Source organism: Delphinapterus leucas, chromosome 2 (genome assembly GCF_059928025.1).
Source record: "Delphinapterus leucas isolate spDelLeu-1000000601 "Yukka" chromosome 2, BTC_Dleu_Yukka2, whole genome shotgun sequence".
NCBI lineage: Eukaryota > Metazoa > Chordata > Mammalia > Artiodactyla > Monodontidae > Delphinapterus > Delphinapterus leucas.
In genome coordinates this window covers 61888911-61912365 of record NC_143130.1, presented here as the reverse complement: position 1 = coordinate 61912365, position 23455 = coordinate 61888911, and the positions used below count along the sequence as shown (strand labels likewise).

The following is a 23455-nucleotide window of genomic DNA, read 5'->3' as shown; positions in this document are numbered from 1 at the left end:
CTCGTCTTCGGCAGTGACAGGAAGGGAATGCCAAATTAACACTGGGTAATAAATTCTGCAAAGCCAATAAAACCAAAGCAGAGGGACGGACGGAAGAACCACAGCAACTGATGAAACATTTTTGTTGGCAGTCACAGACACATGGCACATTTTCCAAGGTCTGCATCAAGGAGACATCTGGCCACGGCCCATGTGTGCATGGGAGGGAATCCCAGTGAGCGGAGACAAAGGGGGCCAGGAGGGCAGGACCCTCCAAGGGGCAGCAGGCTGGGGAGCAGGCACTATTCGGGGGTCTGAGGCGCCTCCAGGGCAATGACCTCGGCGAGCTGTTAGGGACGCTTCCCAGGAAGGGCAGTGTTGGAGTCCTCGCCTGCCAACCCCGTGGGCTACGGGAGCCGAGGCCTGGGAAAGAATGTTCCATGCTTGGAATGCCTGCTGATCAGCCCCACCACACCCCACACCCCACACCCAGACTCAGGATTCTGGATTCAAGGCCTGAGGCCCAGGCCTCCCCTGAGTCTGAGAGAGAAAGTGCGTGCCATTAGATGGGGTCAGAGCCGGCCCAGGAGGACCCTGGGGTGCCTAACTCCTTGGGCTCCCTGATCACAGTACAAAAAACTTTTCCTCCGTACCTCCACCCACAGCATTGCTCTCCCGGAGCATCCTTCCTCCTTCAAGGCCCCGCTGGGCTCTGGGACTCAGAGCCCCCTCTGCCTCTGAGACCCTTCCTGGTGTAAGCTGTGTGTGTGTGTGCGTGTGCACGTGCACACGTGCAGGCATACATGCCACCCCAGCAGGCTCTGTACCGTATTCCTTTCTTTCCGCCCACGGTTGCTGACCATGCTGAAAGGCCCCACTGGGGCTCTGCATGGGCTAATTTGGACCTGTGGTCGTGGGGCTGAGGGCACACACAGGGAGTGGGCCAGTGGCCAGCTGACTTGGGCCTGTCTTCTGTTAGGAGGAACAGGATTTCCACACAAAACTCTCCAGTCCTTCAAAGACCCGCCACCGCACATAGGATGAAGCCCAGTCTTCTCGGCTTCCCCTGAAGAACCTGCCGGGAGCAGCCCCAAGTCAATGCCCCTGAAACACAGGCCAGGGGGTCACTGTGAGAGGCTGGGAGCTGCTCAGAGGATGCGTCATTCACCCCCATGTCAAGGTGGGGGAACTGTTCCCACACATTTCAGACCCACTCGGGGCTATCAGCTCCCACCAAAACCCAGGGTCCACGAGCTTCCAGGTGCTTTTTCCCTCTTACCTCACACATAGAGATACGGACTCGGGCTTCATCAGCTGGCTCTAGCAACGGCGCAGGGTGCCCATGCTCCCTCATCCCAGACACGTGCCCCTTTGCTCCCACAGAGGGGGCACAGCTCAGTCTAGCCAGACCGTGTACCCACTGAAGCACTGGGTCCAGTCCACTGCCCAGCCCTGCGACTCCGCCCTCTCTGCCCCCTGGGCCTCGGCCCCGAGGGGCAAGTCACCTCTGTACCCAGGACCATGGCCACAGCGTCCTAATTAGTCTCCCTACCTCCAGCCCCCTGGGCTTCAGCCCGGCCTCCGCCTTCTCCTTACCAGTCACACGAACTATTTGCTCTCCTTCAACTATGTCTCACTCAGTCTCACCTTCACAGATGTCACCATCTACCCTCACCTGGACGACACCTGCTCACCGTCTGGGTCACCCGCTGAGGCCCAGCACAGAACTCAGCTCCCTGCATCGTGTCTCCCTCTTTGCAGCCTCAAGGTCTGGCAGAGGGTCTGTCACTAGAAAGTGTTTAGAGAATAAAGTTTGGTCTCCCCGGGCCAGGAGTTGCCCTAAAGAGACGGTCACAGGGCCCAAGTCTCGACCTACCTCTGAGAAGAACACTGAGAGAATGACCAGACTGATCCAGTGTATCACGCCAGCAAACTGGAATGCACTGGAAACTGCAAAAGCACAATAACAGGGGCCAATTTTAGGAGCAAGGAATTAGGTGCAACTGTAGAGGGGGCCTCACAGCGTGGAGGCAGGCCTCCAGGAGCCCGGAGCATGAGTATTTAGAACTGGATGCATTCGGGCCAGAGAACACCAGGCAGCTTTAAGGGGTGTCTGTGATGGAGGTGGTGGGAGGCTGGTGGGCCGGTGATGCTGTTCTTCCCTCCATCCAACGGGCTGCCTCTCAGAGCTCCAGCTCAGTCCCATCAGCCACCGTGGGCTTTGTGCCCAGAAAGAAGCCTTCCAGGGGAGCCTTCCAGAGGGAGCAGGAAGACATCTCAGACCTGGGTGGGCAGCTTCGGTCAGATCTAGGCGAGCTTCCAGAAATCCCCACAATTCACCCCCAAAGCACTGTGCACTGTGAGTGGGGCTTAAGGCAAGCTTACTCTTCTCATTCTGAAAATTCTGAGTGGCTGAGACGGCGGCGTCAGCCAGGGTCTTCTGGGGGAGAAGGCAGGAGCCGGGACTGGCGAGGACACCAGTGGTGGGGCAGGGTGTCAGCCTCCCGAAAGTGGCAGAGCGAGCAGCTGGGGGCTGCCACACCTCCGGACGCCAGAGTATGAGCGGGGAGAGCTATCGGCCACTGAAAGCTCCCACCCCACCTTCCACCAGGCAATTCTTGGCATTAAGGCAGCACCTCTGGCAGGCCCTTTCACAATACAGGGGCCGTGACCAGCCTCTGAGCTGTAGCGGAGCATTGTTTATCAGGGAGTAAGGCCAAAAGTAGGGTGCTGGGGCCCAGGACAAGGTCAGGTGGGCTCTGATGGAGAGCGGGTGGGAGGGGATGCCCCCTCAGAGGGCCAGCCTAAAAGAGATACTGGTAGAATGTCCCCAGACAGTGGGGCAGGAATGCAGCTGGGAGCACACTTCCCTCTGGTCAGCACGCAGCTCAGATCCCCTGGGGGACAAGGAAAGATGCCCAGAGCTATCAGTGGGGTGGGCTGGCCGAAAGAGAGGAACCCACAGCCTCCCCCAAAGCTCTGACATCGGCAAGTCCTGGGGGTGGGTGGAAACAAGGTCCTGGAGCATGTCCTGGGGGAAGGAGGCTTCAAAGACAGGTTCCAAGTGGGAGACTTTGGGGTTCCTGGCTTTGGACCAATACGAGCTTCAGAAGGCAAGTCCTGCCACACTGTGGATTCTTTCCGTCCTGGGTCACATGAATACGAGTGGGAACCGGGAGGCTGAGGCCTGTGTGACTCTGAAAAGACCTCCAGATGATTCTGGAAGCATAAAATCTCTCCCCATTATTTCTCAAATGAATTCCTGTGCCTTTTTTTATGGTTTGCTTTAGAAGAGCAATAAATCTCTGATTGTGCATTTTATGGAATTTAAGATGCCTTTTATGAGCTGCTAGTGGATCTCCCACCAAAATCAATCTCCTGGATGCTTAGTTTTAAGCAAAATTCCAGTGTCGGCCGTGTTCTCAGTTCTACTCAATGCCTGAGTGGCCAGGAGCCCCAAGTATAACCCAGGAAAGAATGACTCTGTTATGGTCAGACCTCATAAAAAGCAGACATACCAATGAGTAGGAGGGAAAGTATACAACATGGTTTAATTGAAGACAGGTTGACTGTAAAATCAGTGCTAGTCACTTTCTGCTGGAAGATACTTTGATTGGAACCAAGGGGCCACCAGCTGTACAAAAGCCAACGAGGCTTATCAGACAAAAGCAATTCTGCACTCCCCGCCATCCTCTCTCAGAGAGTAGGGAAGGCTAATAGGACTTGGAACCCTGAATAGGACGGACCCTGAATACAGAGACTCCAGTAAAGGGTCTGGGGGCATTTGAGAATAAGCCTAAGATGACTGAATGGGTCCGGGGGTGGCCAGATCTACAGTCCTGGAAGTTGGCCAATGGCAGGAAAGGAAATCTCTCGGGTGGGGGGCGGTCAACAATTTCATTTCTTCTTTTAATTTGCACTTGAATGAGCCGTCTTCTGACTGGGGGACCTCTGGGGAACCAGGAGCTCTACCAGAAACCACTCACTCAGCCAAAGCCAAGAGTCAAGACCCTTGGCCCCCTGCTGGTGCACCAAACAGGGGTCTACAGGGTGGGAGGCAGGAAGAGGGCCCTCCGCTCTGACAGACGTGCTGCCAAGGGACACCTGGAAGGACAGAAGAGGTGGCAGACAAGCTATCTGCTGCCATGTGCGTCAGGCTCCCGTGAACATGAAACTAGGACGAACACCAAGAGGACCAGGTTGGGAAAGAAAACTGGCCTGATGGCTTGAAGTCCCAGCTCTAATACCTCTCAACTAGGAAAAGTCTAACTTCTCCCAAGTTTAATTCCCAAATCCATAAAAAGGGAAAATACCAGTCTTGCTTGTCTCATAGGGTTGCTGCTAGGGTCAAATACATGGAGAAGTGCTTTCAAAATGATCACGTTATAGATAAATAACACTGCCAACTTACAGATGGATAAAAATACAAGGAATCATAGCGTCATTGTGGCTGCTGTCATTATTAGTTACTACAAGGTGAGACGCCTCCACACATGGGAACTCTCTTTAAGCTACAGCAAATTCCAACCTGGAAAATTTCAAATGGGAACAATAAAAAAAAAAGGTGCACACAGGGGTCCCCAACATTTTGGATCTCATCAGTTTCTGATCATGGAATGCTGGGGAAGGGGAGTGAAGAGGCCACATTGGGCGGAGCAGGGCAAAGCGATGCTGGGGGTGGCAGGGAGAGAAGCTGCCAGATGCTTTCCTCCCAGTGGTCATACCCATGAGCCATGGGGCCGGGGTGGGCAGTGCCGTCAGGCTGGGGGCAGATCACACTGCTAGTTGGGGACCCCTGATGGATGCACATGGAATATTGACATCATATGTATTTACATATGTATCTCTCTTGCTACTCACACTGGAGAAGCTTTATATCTATTAGAAGTTCCAGAGTCAGGAGAATCACCACCAATATTACACAGGCTACCAGGAAACTGTTGACACTTGCACTGAGCAAAAATACCTGCCACACGGCTGCTCTCTTCCCACAGCACGGCTTCAGCCAGGTAGACCTGCGGGGACAAAAGTGGGGGAGGAGGCACTGAGAGGGGGTGACGTCCCCACCACAGCCCTGCTCTCAACACCTCCCCGGCTCTGTGCTTCCTGATGAAACACAGCTTTCTTCAAGGGACCACTAGGTAGAATGATGAAGACCAGAAACATCTCATTAAGAGATGGAGCTCGGTATACAGGCTGACCCGGGCAGCTCACAGCATCTCCCTGTGCTTCAGTCTCCTCATCTTTAAAATGGGTACAAAACCACATCTCATAGGCTTCTTGTAAAGATGGAAGACCACAAAGGTTAGTGGAGAGCCTGGCTATGTGGTAAGTGCTGCATGAATTATTATTATTACACTTATTATATTATACTTCCGCATAGGTCTCAGAACCTAGCACAGGCTCTGCATTTAGGATACCCTCAGCCCACCTCTAATAAATGCTCAATGAATTCGTAAGTGAATTTTCTGTTTTTTCAGCTATACAAGGAAAGATTTGAACTGATCCCTGTTTCTCAAAGTAGATTGTAAGGAATGCTAGTTCCACAGAAAGTTAATGATTGTTACTCAATAAAAAGTTACTAGGGTTGGATAAGTTTTAGAAAATTTGGGTCAAATTTAAGTGGATAGGGCTTCCCTGGTGGCTCAGTGGTTAAGAATCTGCCTGCCAATGTAAGGCACACAGGTTCGAGTCCTGGGCCGGGAAGATCCCACATGCCACGGAGCAACTAAGCCCATGTGCCACAACTACTGAGCGTGCGCTCTAGAGCCCGTGAGCCACAACTACTGAGCCCGCGAGCCACAACTACTGAAGCCCATGCGCCTAGAGCCCATGCTCCACAACAAGAGAAGCCACCTCAATGAGAAACCCGTGCACCACAATGAATAGTAGCCCCCACTCGCCACAACTAGAGAAAGCCCGCGCACTGGAACGAAGACCCAGTGCAGGCAAAAATAAATAAAAATTTTAAAAAATTATAAAAAAAAGTTAAGTGGATATTTTTCTCTGCAGGACCTTTTAGTGCCATTAATATGCTATCATGCATCACTGTGCTCCAAAAGGGATTACAGTATCAGTTTTTCCCAAACTCACTGGCCCACGCACCCTTTTCTCATGTAGCACCTGGAGGGACTAGTGTTCTATGGACCGTCTTTTGGGAAACCTTTGACTAGATGATCGCGAACGTTCACACATAGACATGAGGCCACCAACAATGAAATCTTTCCTGAGTAGGTTTGGAAGTGGAGAGAAGGCACAGAATCTCAGAGCTGGTGGGCCCCTTAGGGCATTTGATCCACTCCCTTCAGGAACACAAGATCCTGGTGAAAAGGGGGTGCCTCTAAGGGGGCATGGGGATGGTGAAGTCAAACCTCACCGCCTTGGTGGGTTGTTTACAAGCTGGACCCGCCTGCCTGCCTTGATGAGGAAGAATTAGGTGCCCTAGAACACCAGAGACAGCACTGGCTGGGGAGTCCTCACTTCTGGCTTGGCCTTCAGCCTCCCGGGACCATGTCAAAGGCACTCCGGACGTCAGCCTCCCCATCTGTAAAACTCCTTAGCCTCCAGGGTTATTGACAGTTAAATGAGAAGATGCATCTGACCTGTAAAGCACCATGTAGTTGATGGTGATGGTGATAATGATGATAAATTATCTGATGGCCCAAAGATTCGGCCGTCACCCACTGTCCTTCCTGTCCAGAGGGAGCAATTGGCTGGAGCCTGCTGCAAAGCGGCCGGTACCCATCCCTGAAGATCCCGAGGGTGTCTCTGGAAAGGGGAGCTCTGCCTTGAGGTGCTCCCTTCTCCTCGAAGGAATAAGGTAGGTGCTTCAGGGAGATTTCTTCCCCACGGTCCATCAAGGGAAAGCTTGAAGGAGGCCCCAGCTGTTGGAAAGCGGGACAAAGCTCATGGCTCTTCAAGGAAATTTGGCTTTCAGGTGACGGGGGAAGAGGAGGGAGGCATTTTTGGACAAGCAGAGGATGGCTGAAGGGAGACACCCTCGCCCATGGCCAAGAGCATGGGGCAAGAAGCGAGGAGAGCTGCCAGGCAGAAGAGAGGGTTCTCACTGAGGACAAGCAGAAGACAGGGGGACAAAGGTGAGCGGAGGCCAGACAGAAGGCCATCGATGAAGGCCTGCAGATGGGTTTCAAAGTCCCCCATGGAACCACTTCTCTCCACCTTCCTGCGGGTTCACGAGGGCCACCCAAAAGCAACAGGCTACAGGGTAAACCCCAAACTGATACCATGTGGAGCTCAGTAGGGTTGCCAGAGAAAATACGGGACAAGCAGTTATATCTCAGGTAAACAATCTATCAACGATTTTCTAGTATAAGTATGTCCCAAATGTTGTATAGGATATACTTACACTAAAAAAATTGATTCATTGTTTATCTGAAACTCAAATTTAAATGGGTGTCCTCTATTCTTATTTGCTAAACTGACAGCCCTAAATTCAGAGCAGAGGGGTCTTGAGGGGGCCTGGTGAGGGTGGCTGGGATTTGGTCAGAGGAATGCATGGGATCCCTGGGATACAGATTAGAAGACAGTGTCAGGAAAGGAAAGACCACGCGAAGGACACCTGTGGGAGGGCTGAGCGTGTCTGTCCAGGAGGCCAGGAAAGAAGGACCAGAGTGGTCAGGGACAGCCGCGCCCTACCTGGCACAGAGAATCCTGGAGGCTCCACCCACAGGTGCTATCAGCTGTGTATGCTTTTGCCTATGAAAGACCCTTTGAATTGTAAGGTACCTTTGGCCATCATTACTTGGCTGACCTCCTCTCCTCCTGATACATCCCGAGAGTGTCACCCCTCCTTTTCCCATAGTGTGACATCCCCGCCCCCTTCCGCTGGCCCTATTTTAATCTTTCGCACCTCTCACCCCAGTTCTCGCCCAGCCTCCAGCTGCCTCGGCACTCCCTCTGGAAGTTTCCTGCAGCCTCCTACCCTCCTGCCCTCCTCCCCGGTTCCCAAAGGAGACCCAGCTCCAATTCCACATCCTCTCTAAAACCCAGTCCAATCGTCTGTAGCCCCTACACTGATGCCATTTCACTGTCACCTGAAATCTGAGGCAAGCACCCTCCGCAGTGATAAATGAAAAGGGCAGCTGCCAAAGCCGTCTGCCTGGGCTGGGCTGCCATGCTGAGCAACCAGAGGAAGACTCGCCTGCACGTCCAGTGTGAGAAGCGGGGCACCTGATCTCATCTGTGTCTTGTGCACCCCAGAAGCGTGGGGTGCATCCCTCAGAGACCGGGCCTTCTACCCTGAGAGGAAGGTCCCAAGGGGAGAAAGGCAGAGAAAGGGATGAAACAAACCATTTGTTTCTTCAAGTGGCAGGCTTTGCCTCTAAAAAGGAGACTCCACACTTGACCTGCCTCTCCATGGGAACGAAAAGTCATTTTATGTTGCGGCTTCAAATGTTAAGATGTTGCTTTTGGGACTTCCCTGGCGGTCCAGTGGCTAAGACTTCACGCTCCCAATATAGGGGGCACGGGTTCTATCCCTGGTTGGGGAACTAAGATCCCGCGTGCTGCAAGGCGCAGCCAGAAAAAAGAAGAAAAGATGTTGCTTTTCATTTTCTTGTTTGATCAGAAAAACTTCCTAAGCAGACCCAGGTTTGGTTATTGGGAAGCAGTCGGTGCAAAGTGGGGACCTGTAGTCCAAAGCTGGCAATGCGAGCCTTGCCCTGGCACCACGGCACTCCTCGGCCTCAGGAAGCAGCCAGGGAGGGGCCAGGAAGGTGGCAGGACTCAGAAACCAGGCAGGGAGGGGAAGGTCTGGAAGTCAAGTGAACGCCAGACACCCCATGTGCTAGTCAGGCACTGTGCTCAACACAGGCCACGGCTCTAGGGCAGCTGACATTCCAGTGGGTGAGGGTCAAACAATAAACATAACGAATTAGGAAACGAGATGGTGTCCTACAAGGTGGTAGGTACTGTGGGAGAAAAGGGGGGCATGAAGGGTGACATTTTAAACTAGGTGATCAGGGTAGGCCTCACCCGGAAGGGCTTCCCCTTCAGGGCTGGGGGCAGCTGACCTAACCCCACCCCGAGCAGGTGTTGCAGGTGTTCCCACAGCCCACGGGGCAACCAACGCAGTTCCCAAAAAAGCCCAAGGCAGCTGCAAAGTGGAGCCCATACTCACTGCCCTGGTCCTGTGCTTCCACTCCCGCACCAGCCCAGTGGTTCCCCCCACCTCTGCTCTGCCTTCCACTACAAACCCCTCAACCATGCCCGTCTGGGGGTGACTTCCTGAAACCCCCTTTGTGCACAAGTTCAAGGGGTGCTATTTGCACACACTCTATGTGAACCCCAGGACAATACACACAGGGGAGGACTCAACTGAAGCAGAAGGAGGGAGACCACCCATCCAAGAAAGGATGGTGTCCAGGGATACAGTAGCGGCTGAGGAGTGGTGGCAGGGGGGCTGCAATCTGTTTCCAGGTCAGTGGTTCTCAACCCTGGCTGATCCGAGGACCACTAACAGAGCTTTTAAAAATCCCAGTGCCTGGGCCACACACCAGACCATGCAAACCACACGCTATGGGGTGGGACCCAGGCCTTAGCATGTTTTGATCTCCTTAGGTGATTCCAATGTGCAGCTGAGATTGAGAACCACTGTCCTTGGTCCTTGATGCTCAGTGGGCTCCGTAGACCAGCAGCATCAGCATCACGTGGGACCTTGTCAGAAATGCGGACTCTTGGGCCTTCCCATACCCACTGAAAAGTGTCTGCATCTCAGTGAGATCCTGGGTGATTCAGGTGACAACCACTGCTTTGGATTTAACAAGAGGTAACGGGTAGCTCAGGAGGTGGGCAGGGCATGGCAAAGGGAGTCTGGGTGCAGGAGAGATGAAGCAGTGAAGGCAAGCAGGTCCCCAGCCAGCCCTTGGGGCCGAGGTGCAGGACCCAACACTGAGGGAATGGGGAAGCAGGTAGGCTCCCTGGGGAGCAGAAAGTAGCACTGAAACTGAGCATATGTGTTTGGGGGCATCGAGGGCTTCTTAGCCTAGACCTGAGGCTGAAGCTGGAGTCCAAGCAGGCTCTGGGCTTCCAGCTCCCTGAAGAGCAGGACCATGGACCCCAAGACTCCAGAAAAGAGGCTGGGATGAAGCAGAAGACTTTCTGGCTGCCCCAGTGTTTGGAAATCCCAGCTACTAATAAAATTTCCTCTGAAATTCAAATGACTCAGATATTCCTAGGAGACTGGGTTTTAGTAGAAAAATAGAATCTTTCCAGCTTCAAAATATCCCTGAGTGATTAAATAATGACTCAAGGAGTTTAATGGGTCAAAAGGGAAATCAGCATTGACTCTTTAATTAGAAAAGATACCTTCCTCCATCTCTTGAGCGTTCAGCCCATCAAAGCCCTAGAGCTGGTTTTCAGGGTGGCGTTATCCCCAGGATCACCACCAGAGGGCAGGCGTCTCTCAATTTCCTATCGGTGCAGTGGCAGCGAGGGGACAGCTCCAGGAGGCCGGCTTCGGCTGCCAAAGTCTGTAAATACCAACCAGATGGCATCTCCTGGCAGGCAGGTGACTGTTCTGCTGTGTGGGTGCACCAGTCACTCCTGCGGCCTCAGAGAAACCCTGGAGAGGGAGGAGAGGCCGAGTACCCTTACTTCTTCTGCTTTCTATACTTAGGTGTCTTCATACAAGTTGGAGAGGATAACTTTTAGAATATTAAAATGAACTCTGGCAAGTTTCTGATGAATCCTTTATATGAGGTCAAGCCACGAGAGTGGCCCAGAAGGAGGCGGCTCCAGGTCACTGCTCCATCAGGCAGCATTCCCAAGCCTGGCACTGAAACAGCCCCGTTCTGAAAGGTAGAGCAGAATTGCTCTGTGCAGTGCCAGGATGGCAGGGGCTGTGTTTGCTCCTGGGGGGGTCTGGCTTCTCCCACCCTGGCAGTCCACAGTGTGGCTGCCAGGCTGGCGTGGCTGGGAGGATGCACGATGGGGGGAAGGGGCGGTGGCGAGGTATGGGGATTGTGGAGACCCCCAAGTTGCTTGCAAAGTCCACAGGCAGGGGACAGTCATGATGTCCCTGGAGGAGGCAGAAGATCACAGAAGAGCTTATTTCCCAGTAGGTGGCCAGACCAGATGGCCTGCCAGTCCTACTCAATGGAGACTTCCATCCATCAAGTCCCCAAAGAAAGGGCGTGTAGTTGAAGCCTTAATGAAGTCTGGGGTGCTGAGCCTCCCCAACCTGTCTCAACTATGACCTTGGGAGGCACTGCTAGATCAGAGCCTCAGAACCCTTCTGCGTTGCAGAGCTCTCCAGGGCATGAAAACCGTGGCCCCATACCTGAACAGTGCACAAAACCACAACACTGTGCATAACATTCCAAGGGGTGCACGGACCCCTTGATTCTCACTGATAGGTCTTCTAAGGATACCTGGGATCCGAGTTCAAACCCCGGGACTGGGCAGTTGAGACCCGTCCAGGCCCTGAGATGCTCCAATTCTGTGATGCTAAACACCTGCAGCCTGGAGCCACAGACTTGGTGGTGTTTTTGTCAGCAGAACCTCCTATGGCCCCACTTGATTTTTCTTTACTGTATTTATTCCCGAGGATTAAAATACTGTCAGAGAAAGCCACGAAGCTGACTTAAATCCAACTTCTGGCACTGACCTGGGTTTTATTTTTATTGATTTAGCAAACACTTATAAGGCACTTACTATGTATGTATGCTATTCCGAGCACTTTACAAATGTTAACTCATCTAGTAGTTTTAGAAGACAATTCCTTCTATTTTTTTCTCTGTTGACAAACAATGGGGAAAGCCAGACCCTTCCAACTGTCTAGGTTTTGGTGGTAACTGTAGCCCCACCACTGCCTGAACTCTGAGTGCGATCTTTGATCCCCAGTTTCCTAAGCTCCCAAATGGGAATAAGGACTATCTTACTGCAGAATCGTTGTTCTAAAATACTAAAAATAACATACATAAAGCCCATAACATAATGCTTACGACACGGCTACCATTCGTATGTACTATGATGATTTAGGCATGTGAGCATTAGAAAAGGGACTAATCATCTAGATATGGGCAGTTTCGACATCCGTTCCATTCTGCACGTAGTCATTACACGCTCACCAAGTGCCAGGCACTGTAGAGTGCCCAGGGCCTTCATCCGCATGGAGTCCGCAGCCTGATAAGGGAATTCAGACTATGCAATGAGCTCTTTGCCCCAGACTACCCTGAAAAGCTAAACACATAAAGGGAGAGGAAAAGGCAGGAGAAGGAAATGAGCTCACATGTGCAGAACTTCTTCAGAGAGACAAAGACCCACCCATGAGAACCATCAACCCAACACCCGCAGGGACACCCTTGGACTTCTTTCTCACTCTCGCAGGGAGAACCAGAAGAGCAGGAAAAGCACTGTCAAGCATCCCCTTTGTTCCTGTACCCAGTTCCAAGAGGCAAGCCACAGCAGCACAAAACGCCCAGAAATGGGAGCACACAACACACTGCAGTCACGAGGACTCTCAGGTTGGAGGTCAGAGGTGACTCTCCCAGCCCTTGGGGGAACTGAAGAAATTGAAGTTCCCATACGAGCAGCTTCCGTTTTGCAATCAGAGCTAAAGGTTAGCCCCACTGCCTTGGGGCGGAGGGAGGGAGGAGGGCTGTGTGCAGCTGGGGTCACGGGAGTCTGACATGTTCCTGTTCCAGAATCTCAGATTTCTTGCACCCTGGGAAATGCAAGGGCTGGGAAAGACAGCAGGGTGTGGTGGCAAGAGCCCAGCCCAGGAGCTGTCACCCCGCTTGGCGAGCCACCAACCCCCCTCTGGGAACACAATGACTAATACGCACCATCGACTGGCTGCCCCTACTTGGGGGAACCCAGGGCATTGCCCACACATCTCTGAAGGGCTTCCATGGGGTTCAAGCCTACTCAGGGGAGGGAGTGGGGCCCTGCTGGACCAAGGGGCCACAAGACCCTCTCCCACCTCGAGTCCTCAATTCTGGGAACTGGCCAGAAGCCTGAGAGTCTCCTTCACGCTATGCTTTGTAGGCAGGGCTGCCCGAATGAGGTCAGCTTCCTACCCTGGTGGGAACCAGTGGGCTACGGCTTTCAGGCACACCCCACGCCCACTTCTCTGTCCAGCTCTCTCTGGTTCTGAGATGTGGCTTGGCAAATCCCGGGATGGCCAGCTCCCTCTTCTTCTCTTTGGCTAAAGTTCAGATCTCAAGGGCCTCCGCAGATGACTGGAGACCCCCAAATCCCATAAAGTCAGCTCACTTTCCTTGGGCGACCTGGCCTTGGCTTCGAGTCCCCCACCCCATTCCATGCAGCGCTCACGCACCCACGCGAAGGTGGTCAGAGGTGCTCTGCCGCCACCTAGTGCTCTCCAGAGGCTGTACACCCTGCCCTGTGAGTAGGTGGGGACAAGAGGTTTATTTCGCTAAGAAATAATGTATCTGTGAACTTACTGTCTTCTTAATCAATACAAAATCTTTGCAGTTCTTGGACTACAGGAAATAGGCTCACCTGTGCTTACCAGAAAATACTTTTTGATCTGAATCAAATCTTTATTTCCTGTTTGGGACATCAAGAACCCTCACGGAAGCCTAAGCCTACAAAAAATATAAAGAGTCGTGGGTCACAGGGTCAGCTTGGGTCCAGGGACAGCTGGTGTGCCAGAGGAAGAGGCAGAATTTTATTAGAGACAAATCTCCTTGGCATCAAGCAAATGGAATAAGGAAGCTCTTTTTAACTTTTTTTCTTCCTTGAGGGAAAAATGAATCAAAGACTTCACAAGCCACGTGATGCAGAACTTCTGGACTTTGCACTTGCAAGGTCATGGCAGGGATGGAAATGCCTCTTAACCCTGAACCCCAAAAAGCCTTCCCTTCTTCTAAAAGGATGCTAAGATTGTACTAAGTGAAGTGGGCATGTTCTGAGGCAAATCCGATTTATTTCTTTTAGGATGACTTTATGGAGGGGGTGTGGAAATAGCAGGGATGCTCAAAGGTGGGCCAGCCACAGACCATGGCCTTGAGTTGTGGGGAGTGAGAAGCCTGGTCCCTTCCTGTGGTTCTTCCTGGATGCCACACAGGTCTAGAGCCAGCCCCCAACTCTCCCCAAATGGAAGTGGCCTTCCCCTTCTCTTCTAATCCTTATCTTAACCCAGCCTCACTCATCCACTCACTCGCTCAAGTCATTCCTTCATTTAATCAACACTCCTCACGTTCCAGGCTCAAAGGATCTGATCTCTGCCCTGAGGGAGCACTTGGTCCAGTACCAGAGTAGAGTTCAGTGTCATAAGTGCTGAGATAGAAGAAGGTCAAGGGCTATGGGTGCACCAAGGTGAGGCTCTGGCCTGGGTGGGGTGGGAGACAGAAGACTTTCTGGAGGGGGTGGTCCTTGGGCTGGACAGTATGGGAAAAGAGAAGGGAATTGGGGGTTATGGCTCAGGGGGTACCTCCCCTCCTCCCTCTTTGCCTCCAGCCTTTGTTTGCTGGCATATCTAAAATTATTTCAGTCCTTATTTAAAGATGTTGCTATATTGGACCCTGTCATCTTTTCCTAGCCTGACATCTCAAAACCATTAGGTTTTCTTTCTCTGATTGTTAAGTTCCAGCAGAAATGTGCCATTGGCATCATCTCCAAGCAATAACATCCCTTTCTGTCTACCCAGCCTTCCTCCAAGCTTCTCCCATCTGGGGGTCTGGCCCTGACCAATCAGGTCAGACCTCTTAGAACACTAAAATGTAAATAATTACAAAAGGCTGAATATCTTTCATTTCTTACTTTGTTTTTATATTTTGACAAAGACTATCCTACCTACTCTTCCATGACCCTCTCTGCACCCTCTTTCCACTAAAAAGATGGGTAGCACTATCTCTCGATGTGGCCCAGAGTCTCCTCTATAAAAGGGGGTGATGACCCTTGCCTTCACCGCCTTCCTCACACATATATTGTCACCATCATTTTTCCTATCGGCTGTGAGCTTCCCGAGGGTGGAGGTTCTGCGCTTCTCCGAATTTTCTGCCTGCTGTGGCCTCTTGTCTAGCCCAGACCCTGCAAACCAACCAGGCCTTCAATGTAGTGTAGCTGGTTGAGAAAGAGTAGAACTTCCAGTCTGTGCCATGAGTTAGCCTCCTGCAAATCCAGTGTCCCTCTTCCAAAGGTGGACAGTTGGTTCACTGAGAAGCAGTTCTGTGTCTAACTTTCCCACTGTTGAATGGGGTGATGTACAAAGGCAACCAGGCAGAAGGGGCTCTGGTTACATGGAAACACAAAGCGTTGTCCCCTGGGATAGTGGACACAATTCAAACTGTATCTGAGCGAAATAATCGAGCCAACCAAGTTACTGAAGAAACAGTCTGAGAAGGCAGACATGCTTCTAGATCTTTTCCAAATCGAACACTGACTAGAAAGGAAAAAGGGAAGTTCTAATTCTGGATCAAAAGCTATGAATGGAGGCTTGGCTCTCTTAGAGACTGTGGTGTATTGCAGGCAATTCTCCAATATCCATCCCACCCTTGACCCATGGGGTAACAGCAGTGTGTTTTGGGAAATGACACAGTTCAAGGGGTGGCCCTGACTGGGCTGTGGATTCCCATACCCCTTACCATGTGACCCAATTCTAGCCAATGGGACATGAGGAGAGAGCAACTAAAGGATTCTGGGAAAGTTCTTTGCTGCTCTTAAAAGAGAATGATGGGTAGCCATTCTCTGTTGCCAGACATGTATGAAGAAGGATGTGGCCAGATTACCAAGGGCAGCCCTCTCAAAAAATAAGGGGAACCTTACAGCATCAGGATGAAGCTAACACTGTTGACAGCAGAGTGGACAGATAGAAGGAATCTGGTCCTTGTTGCTACTGTTGAGGGTCTGGACCAACCTCAAAGCTGCCCTAGCTCTGGGCTCCATGGGCCATGGGCTGATGAAAACCCTCATTGTTTGAGTCTGAGATAGGCTTCCTGTGGTATGCAGTCCAAAGCACCTGGCTGATAGGGTTACCAATCCTTTGTGAGAAGGATGATGCAGTGGAGAGATATTAGGGCAGTAGAAAGGTACAGGACTTGGAGATGACAGAACATGAGGATGAAGGAGAAGGAATTAAGCTGCTCTCTCAGGGTACCGATGTAGTGGGGCGCTGTGGCTGGCTCAGCTGGGGCTCAGAAGTGCTCAAGAACGTCCTCTGTTCCCCTTCCCCCTCCTCTGTCTGTTCACATCTGCAGACATTCATGGAGATCCGTGTTTTAGCACTATTGAAGGAGGAGGAGCATGGCTGGGGGGAAGACGCAAGGAGGGAAAGGATGATAATGATGGTGAAGGTGATAATGATGGTGATGGTGATGATGATAACCATGGTGATGGTGTAGCTGGCATGATGTGTCAGTGCAGCCCCTTGGATTGAACCGGAGACCTGGGTGTAGAGAAGTGAAGGCCAGAAGCAAATAGGACCAGAGCAGTGGCCATAAGCAGAGACACTTCTGGGCTCACTGATAGCTTGGTACAGAGTCTGGGGGGAGGGGAGGCTTTTCTTGCCCACCTTGCATGGGCATCCTGTGGGATTGTGGTTTCTGAAAGGCCCTGAACTGGGCACTAGTGTTCCCACAGTGGACACTGTCAGTGTCAGCGGCTTCATGGGCAGTGGAACATGGACAAGAGGGAGCCAGAGCAGGGGAGGAAGAAGGATGCAAGTTCCAGTGGTGACTATGCCTGACCGACTGGCTTCATGGATCTTTGGTGTCTTGGAAGCCACTGGCTCCTGTTGAGGCAGGAAGGAGGCTGAGGGTCATTGTAAATGAGCCAACATGCACATGTGACTCCCTCTGGTAATGGGTTGGGGAGGCCAGCCAGGTAAGTCTAGATCCACTGACTGGGGCCAGACAGAATACGTTTTGGGAAAAGACAGTTCAGTTTGGGGCCTTGTTGGGTTTGAGATGGTCAGAAGTCCTGGTTGGGCAGATAATGGTTCCTCAGGCGGGATTTAAGTGCTGTCACCAAAAAGGCTATTTTTAGCAATGACTTGGGTGGAGACAAGAACATTTGCTCAATATTTGCTCAAATATGCAGCCAACTCAGAGGTAGAAGAACAGATAATTCCACAGACACTTGTTAGGATTCTAGGTGTGTCTGGGATCCTGTGGAGATGTCCAGGAAGTAGTTGGATGTGAGCCAGAAGTTTGAGAGAGAGAGAGAGAGAGAAAGAGAGAGCAGCTGTGCTAGAGACTCAGCTTTGAAAGTTACAAGCTGAAGAATGTGAATTTTGGTTATGGGGGTGGATGCAATTACCCAGTGGGTAGAATTAGTAGAGCTAAACTGGCCAAAGACAGAAAACGAAGAACCCCAACATCTAAGGACAAAGCAGAGAAAGAACAATTTTAAAAGGCCTAGAATGGACAGCCAGAGGGGTAGGAAGAAAATCCAGAAAGTGTGATAGAGCAGAGGACACACAAGGCTGTGTTTCAAGGGCAGGGAGTGGATGACGTTTTCAAATGCTGGACAGAGGACAGTGTAAGGACCCTAGCAACACGGAGGCCGTAGATGACCTTGAGGAGAGCAGTTTCCACGGTGTGGATGGGGCTAAAGCTGGACTGCAGCAGGCTGAGGAATGAATGGGAGAGAGCAAAGGGGGCATGGCTAGTGCAGATGAGGCTTTTAAGAAGTTTGGCTGCAAAGAGGAAGAGAGAGATAGTGGCAGCTAACGGGGGCATGGAGTCAAGGGGGGATGTGAGAGACCTTGTGTGTGTGACGAGTCAGTGTGAGGATGCAACTGATGCAGCACAGTTCATGAGAAGGTGTGAGGGGAGGGGAATCAGAACTGAGGTGAGGTTGGCCCTAGAAGGGAGGAAGCGAGGGACTGAGGGGTGGGGTGAAGCTCATCTGTGACTGCTTCTACTTTCTTAGGGAAGGAGGAGAGGAGGTCATCTGCTGGGGGCAAGAGAAGGCTTGGGGGAAATGGAAACAATCTGAAATGGCCACCTGGGGACCAGGAGTGAAAGCTAACCAGGACCACAGAGAACTGTTAGGCAAAACTGAGAAGCAAGTTGAGACTGGAGGCCTTGAGTCTGGGAGGTGCTTTTATAGACTGAATGTTTGTGTCCTCCCCCCCCACCCCCCCAGTTCGTATGTTGAAGCCCTAAGCACCGGACCCACCCCACCCTGATGTGATGGTATTTGGAGGTGGGGCTTCTGGGAGGTAATTAGGTTTAGATGAGGTCAGGGTGGGGCCCCTAATGACTAATGATGGGATTAGTGCCCTTATAAGAAGAGGAAGAGACCAGAGTTCACTCTTTCTCTCCACTCATGCACAATGAGGAATGGCCATGTGAGAACACAGCGAGAAAGCAGCTGTCTGCAGCCCAAAGAGAGAGCTCTCACCAGCCACTGACTCTGTTGGCACTTCAATCTTGGACTTCACACTTCCAGAACTGTGAGAAAATAAATACCTGTTGTTTAAGCCACCCAGTCTGTGGTCCTTTGCTATGGCAGCCCCACCAGACTAAGACAGCACCAATCTGCACAGTTGTCTGACTTTCCTACCTGAGCCCTCAGCAGTCTGTGTGTAGAAGCAAAGAGGGTAGACAACAGATAGCTCTGCAGTTTAAGATCTGCTAGGCAGGTCCACGAGAAGGACAAAGCACTGTTAGGAAAGTCAAGGAGCTTGAGACAGATGAAACTCTTCCACCTGTGCCTAGGGGTTTACCTACATCTCAGTGACTGCACGCCAAAAAGTTAAGGGCCTTTGACGGTATAGCCTAACAGCGGTATCATGTACAATGCATGCTAACCATAGTCACAACTGTGATGTTGTAAAGGGACAGGTGACAAATGGAAGCCCAGTAGTACCAGCCTGGATCAGGAGCCAGAGCTCTATTTTTGTCTCTGTCACTGTGTGACCTTGGGCAAGTTCCTTCCACTCTCTGGACTCTGCTATCCTATTAGAATATTTAGAATATATACTTTCTAAGGATTTTTCCAGCTCTAAAATTCTCAGATTCTGGGAAACTTAAAAGCACTGAAATACCACTGAGCTCAAAAGAAGTAAATGGTGGGGTGGCTGGGCACTATCTTGCTGGGGTCCCTGAGGTCCCTTCATTTCCTACAGAAAAGATTCATTCCTATATATAACACTTCCCTTACTAGGAAGAGGTGTATTTGACAAGACTTACACCAAAGCTTTTCGAAGACCTACCAGAACTGTAAATCGTGTTGTTTTGCATCATTTCAGAAAGGGCCAGGTTGGATATTTGGGGAAAACCCCAGGAAATGCAGCAAAAGCCAAGAAGCTTGTGAAGAGAGGCTTTTTCCCCCCTTCACAGTGTGCTTTTGTTCTGCTTCCTTGTCACCTGGCTTGTGTCCTGTGCCTGCTCTTCCTTCCTCCAGGAAGCCCTCTAGCTGCCAATGGAGCCCGCTGCCGAGAACTCCAGCAGCGAAGCAAATCTCCTCATCCGGCTGCTTCCTATTTACCCAACAGGAGCAGCTTTCCAGGGCACACCTGGAGACTCAAACCAAATCAAGAGCCTCTCTGCCTTGCAGGCATCCCATTTGTATTCTCCCTGCTCAGAAGAAATCTTGCAAGGGCCTGATTCAGAAGCAAATGGAATGACAAAGCAGAGACTCTGCCTTCTCCAGTTCAGGCTAAGGAGTGGTGCCCCCAAAGTCTGGACCACCTGTGGTGCGTATGCCTACAGGGTGCAGGTGTGGATAGGGTCTGGAACTAGATCCTCCAAGGTCTTCCCGCTTCTTTCCTTGCCTTCCGACTATAAACTTGAAAAGAGCCTAAAGGTGGCGCTGGTGGGGCGGGAAATGAGTCCATGAGAATGGCTGGGGCAGGATACCAGGCTGCACTACCAATTTTGACCTCCAGAGGGCAGTGGCACAGTAGCCAGGTGCTCAAGGAAGGCTTGACCGCCAACATCTCTGGCGGAGCCAAAGACCTGGAGACCTGGAGAAGCTGGTCGGATGGTGCTGCCCACGCTCAGAATGCTGCCACCCTCTGCCAGGCCACCCTGAACTATTTCCAACCCGTTTGCCTACCCTTGTTTCCAATGCCTTGCTGACTCTAAGCACAGTACTTGGAAAAAATTATATTTTCAGAGAAAGCCACTGGAGTGAAGCTTTTGCAAAAGGTGTATGGTTTCACAATTGTTAGGCAATTTAACTTAGGAAGGCGGGGAGGCCCTTCAAAAACACTTACAGGGAATCCAAGCTCTGAAAATTTAATTGTAGCTAAGGCTTCTCATTTGCTTCTAAAATAACCTGGCAACCCTTCGTTTTTATATTCAAAGCTGTCAGCATGTTCCAAAATATTTAACGGTGGCATCTGAGGAAGGAGAGTAGCCCAGAACTGGCTCCCAAGCTCCTGGCCAATGTTTAAAAGTCTATATCTAAGAGCAACAGGGTGGGGCTGGGGAAAGTCTGACCTGCCCTGTGACCCCAGGACCTGTTCTTGCCTTTGTCCAGCCTTCAGCTTCCCCCACGTGAATGGAGGGTGTCACTGCTGTGTCTCCCCTGTCCAGATTGAACAAAGGCATCCAATCTGATTGACCAGTTAAGTAGGAGTAGGTAGGGGCCGCTCCTTTGAATCAGGGGCCAGCATATGCTATTTGTTCTCACTGGAAAAAGCAGCAGACCTTTTTAAGGTCTGCAAAGCTCCTGGCTGAATGGTGCTAAATTCCCTCCCACCCTTAGCATGTTACTGCACACATGCTTTCTTCCCCATCTCGTCCCTGGTGAAAGAAGACTTGATAAAAAGAAAGTATATTCTAAATCCATTCTTTATAGGCACTGAGACCTTGGGTGAGTCACACTAAATCCTGTTGGTCTCTTGATTCCCAGGTGTCCAGATTGAGTATTGGATGGGCTATTATGCAGTGTGACAGCCTTTAATTTTATAATTCCCCGAGTTCCAAGCAAATGTCGCTTAATAGGTTGTCTAGCAGCGACAGATACTTTCTGTGCCCACAGCCTTTTTCTGAGGAAACAATATCTGAGGAGAAGAGCCGGGGTGGCCTGATGTGAACTTCTGGTCTCTTACTATTCAGCACCTCTCACCTCTGGGCTGCCTTGCTGTAGGTACCCATGGAAACCCAGGGAGTTATGCAAGAGACGTCTTAGCTACTCAATGGTACCAACACCTACCCTTCTCTTTGGTAATCTTCATCCAGATTTGACAGGAGCTGCGAGCCCACCGTGGAGAGGTCAACCGCAGCCAGGGGCAAGTCCCGATAGGCAAAGTTCACCAGCTGCACGGGAGCAATGCTCTTGGTTTCTTCGTCTACTTGTTGGGAGATGATCTCAACTTCGGAAGTTCCTCCTTCTGTGGCAGGCCTGAGTTGGGGATGGCAACAGGGCAGAGTCATCCCTCAAGAACAAAATGATTTTTCCATTCCCCAAGGCAAAGAGGGAGAATGCACCAGAATCTGTGCTGGAGGAGGGCAGGGGAAGTGTGAGGTCACCATTCTTCCCCGCTGGCCAACCCAGGGACTGGACTGAGGCCCTACCAGCCGCATCTCCCTCACGAGCTGGGGAAAAGTGGAAGCATGCTCAGATCTTAAAATATGAGGTTTGGGGGGCAGAGTCCTTCATCAAAGGGAGGTAAAGACCCAGATGGAAACTCTGCCAACCAGCAAAGCCAGGACTTATACTTTTAGGCTTCTCAATAACTAGACTTTATGTTGGAGTAATACATTCTTTTAAATTGTCTTCCGTGTTTCTTTGTAAAGGTCCTCGGGAATGTTTCTACCATCTGTACCACAATAGAGAAGAGAGGTGTTTGTTCACAACTGGATGTACTGCTGGTGCTTGGGGAGCTGACCTGGAGGCCTGTAGGGACCAAGTGAGCCTTGGGGCAGTGAGGACAGGAGGGGCCAGCTGTTCTGGGTGCCACTCCCTTCCTACTTAAACTGGTCCGACTACAGCTCCCTTTATAAGGTTGACAGTAGGAAATGGGGGTCACTTGAACAAATGTCTGAGGGGTTTTGGGTCTCCTACTAGGTTACCATCAGGCTCACCTAGGGCACTGCAAGTAACCCACAACTCCATTGGCATTACAGGGCATCTCAACCAGAGGCAGGACTACCTCCCAACCCACCAGGGGTATTTGACAATTGGTGGAGGCATTTGTGGCTGTCACATTACCAAAGGAGGTCACTAATGACATAACTAAGAAAGGGGACATTACACATCCTGCAGTGTGTTCAGTAACTAAGAACTCTTCTTCCCAAACACCAACAGCTACACCGTGAGGAGATGGTGGGCTGGATCATTTTCCTTTAACTTCCTGGGCTGCCATCTTTGGTTCCCCCAACACATCCTTGACCCTATTTCATCTGTAGAATCTGAGGGGCTGGGTCTTGTGCCTCTGGACAAACAGTGGAGAGGAGTAAAAATTAAACATTTGAGGGAACACTGAGAGCCCAGTTGTAATGCAGCCCAGTCTGCGATAAACTGTTCAGGGGCTCTGGTGCCGATTCCAATGCTGACTTCTGCGGACCTCCTCTGGGGCCTCAGTTTCTCCAGCTGAAGCATGAAGAGGTGGAATAGAGGCTCTATTCTTTCTCTGTGATCTGACATGGATGTGAGAAATATGGAGCAGGTGGGAGGGGCTCTGGAGTGATAAGTTCCTACACTTGGCTGGACAGTACTACATTCTAAATTTTTCCAACCACCATTGAAAGCTAACCAATAATACACAGTGGCAGTTATCCAGAAAGTTTGGAACTGAATCTGCCTACTTCTCTTTTGCTTGAATCATCCCAGATAATTGAGAAAAAAGTGGGATTTTTCCTTGAACACCACAGATTGGCTGCCTAAACTACCTGAATTCACCAAGTAATTTCCAATGCCCCACTTCTCTTTTGTAGGCTTTATTTAAACCTTAGCTCTTTGCTACCTGTCAAGCACAGATAATAGTACTCATCATGGTGTGGCATTTACAAAATGACTCAAGATCTTCAGACAGAACAGTCACAGGATGTGAAGCTTCTGTGTTTCTCAACAATTGAAATGAAAGTGTGGGTGTTCATGGGGGGAATCCTGGCTCTTCCAGATGTTTCCCAAAAAGTAGATGCTAGGTCGAATTTGTTCTTTTGGAAACTGTGGACTGCCAAACTGAACAAGTAGAGCTTTCTGATCAATGAGATGTTCATGGAGGGCTGGGGTGAGTTTCTGAAACTAACAGGATGTGGCTCTGAGAAGCATGGGATAAGCTACTCCTGCCTTCCTGCCCTCTGTTCCCCTCTTGCCAATGGTCATGGTGGCCCAGCACCATCTCTGGCCATGGATCATCTCAGCAGGAGGAGACAAGGCCTCCTTTAGGGGGAGTGAAGGTCTCACAGTTATAGCCTGAGTACTGGGACTACTCCCTGGTCTTGAATATGAAGAACAGTATGGTGGACAACACATATCAGTGGCTCTGCTCTGCACCCCTCACTTTGCCACGTGACTTTGGAGCTTCCCATCAAAGGGAAGAGTATATTTCTCCACCCTTGATGCTGTGTTCAGTCATGAGACTTGTTTC

General features: G+C 51.0%; 1 protein-coding gene across 3 annotated transcripts in view; it reads right to left on the bottom strand.

Moving 5' to 3' along the window:
• The window catches only part of TMEM266 (transmembrane protein 266), a 167898-nt gene that overhangs the window by 88749 nt on the left and 55694 nt on the right, over positions 1–23455 (bottom strand). For all 3 annotated transcript variants that reach the window (XM_089906944.1, XM_022580133.3, XM_089906945.1), the window contains 3 exons: positions 21076–21264; positions 4840–4994; positions 1856–1929 (listed from right to left, as the gene is read on the bottom strand). In XM_089906944.1, the coding sequence (XP_089763070.1) occupies positions 1856–1929; positions 4840–4994; positions 21076–21264 (418 nt within the window). The remainder of the gene's footprint in view (positions 1–1855; positions 1930–4839; positions 4995–21075; positions 21265–23455) is intronic.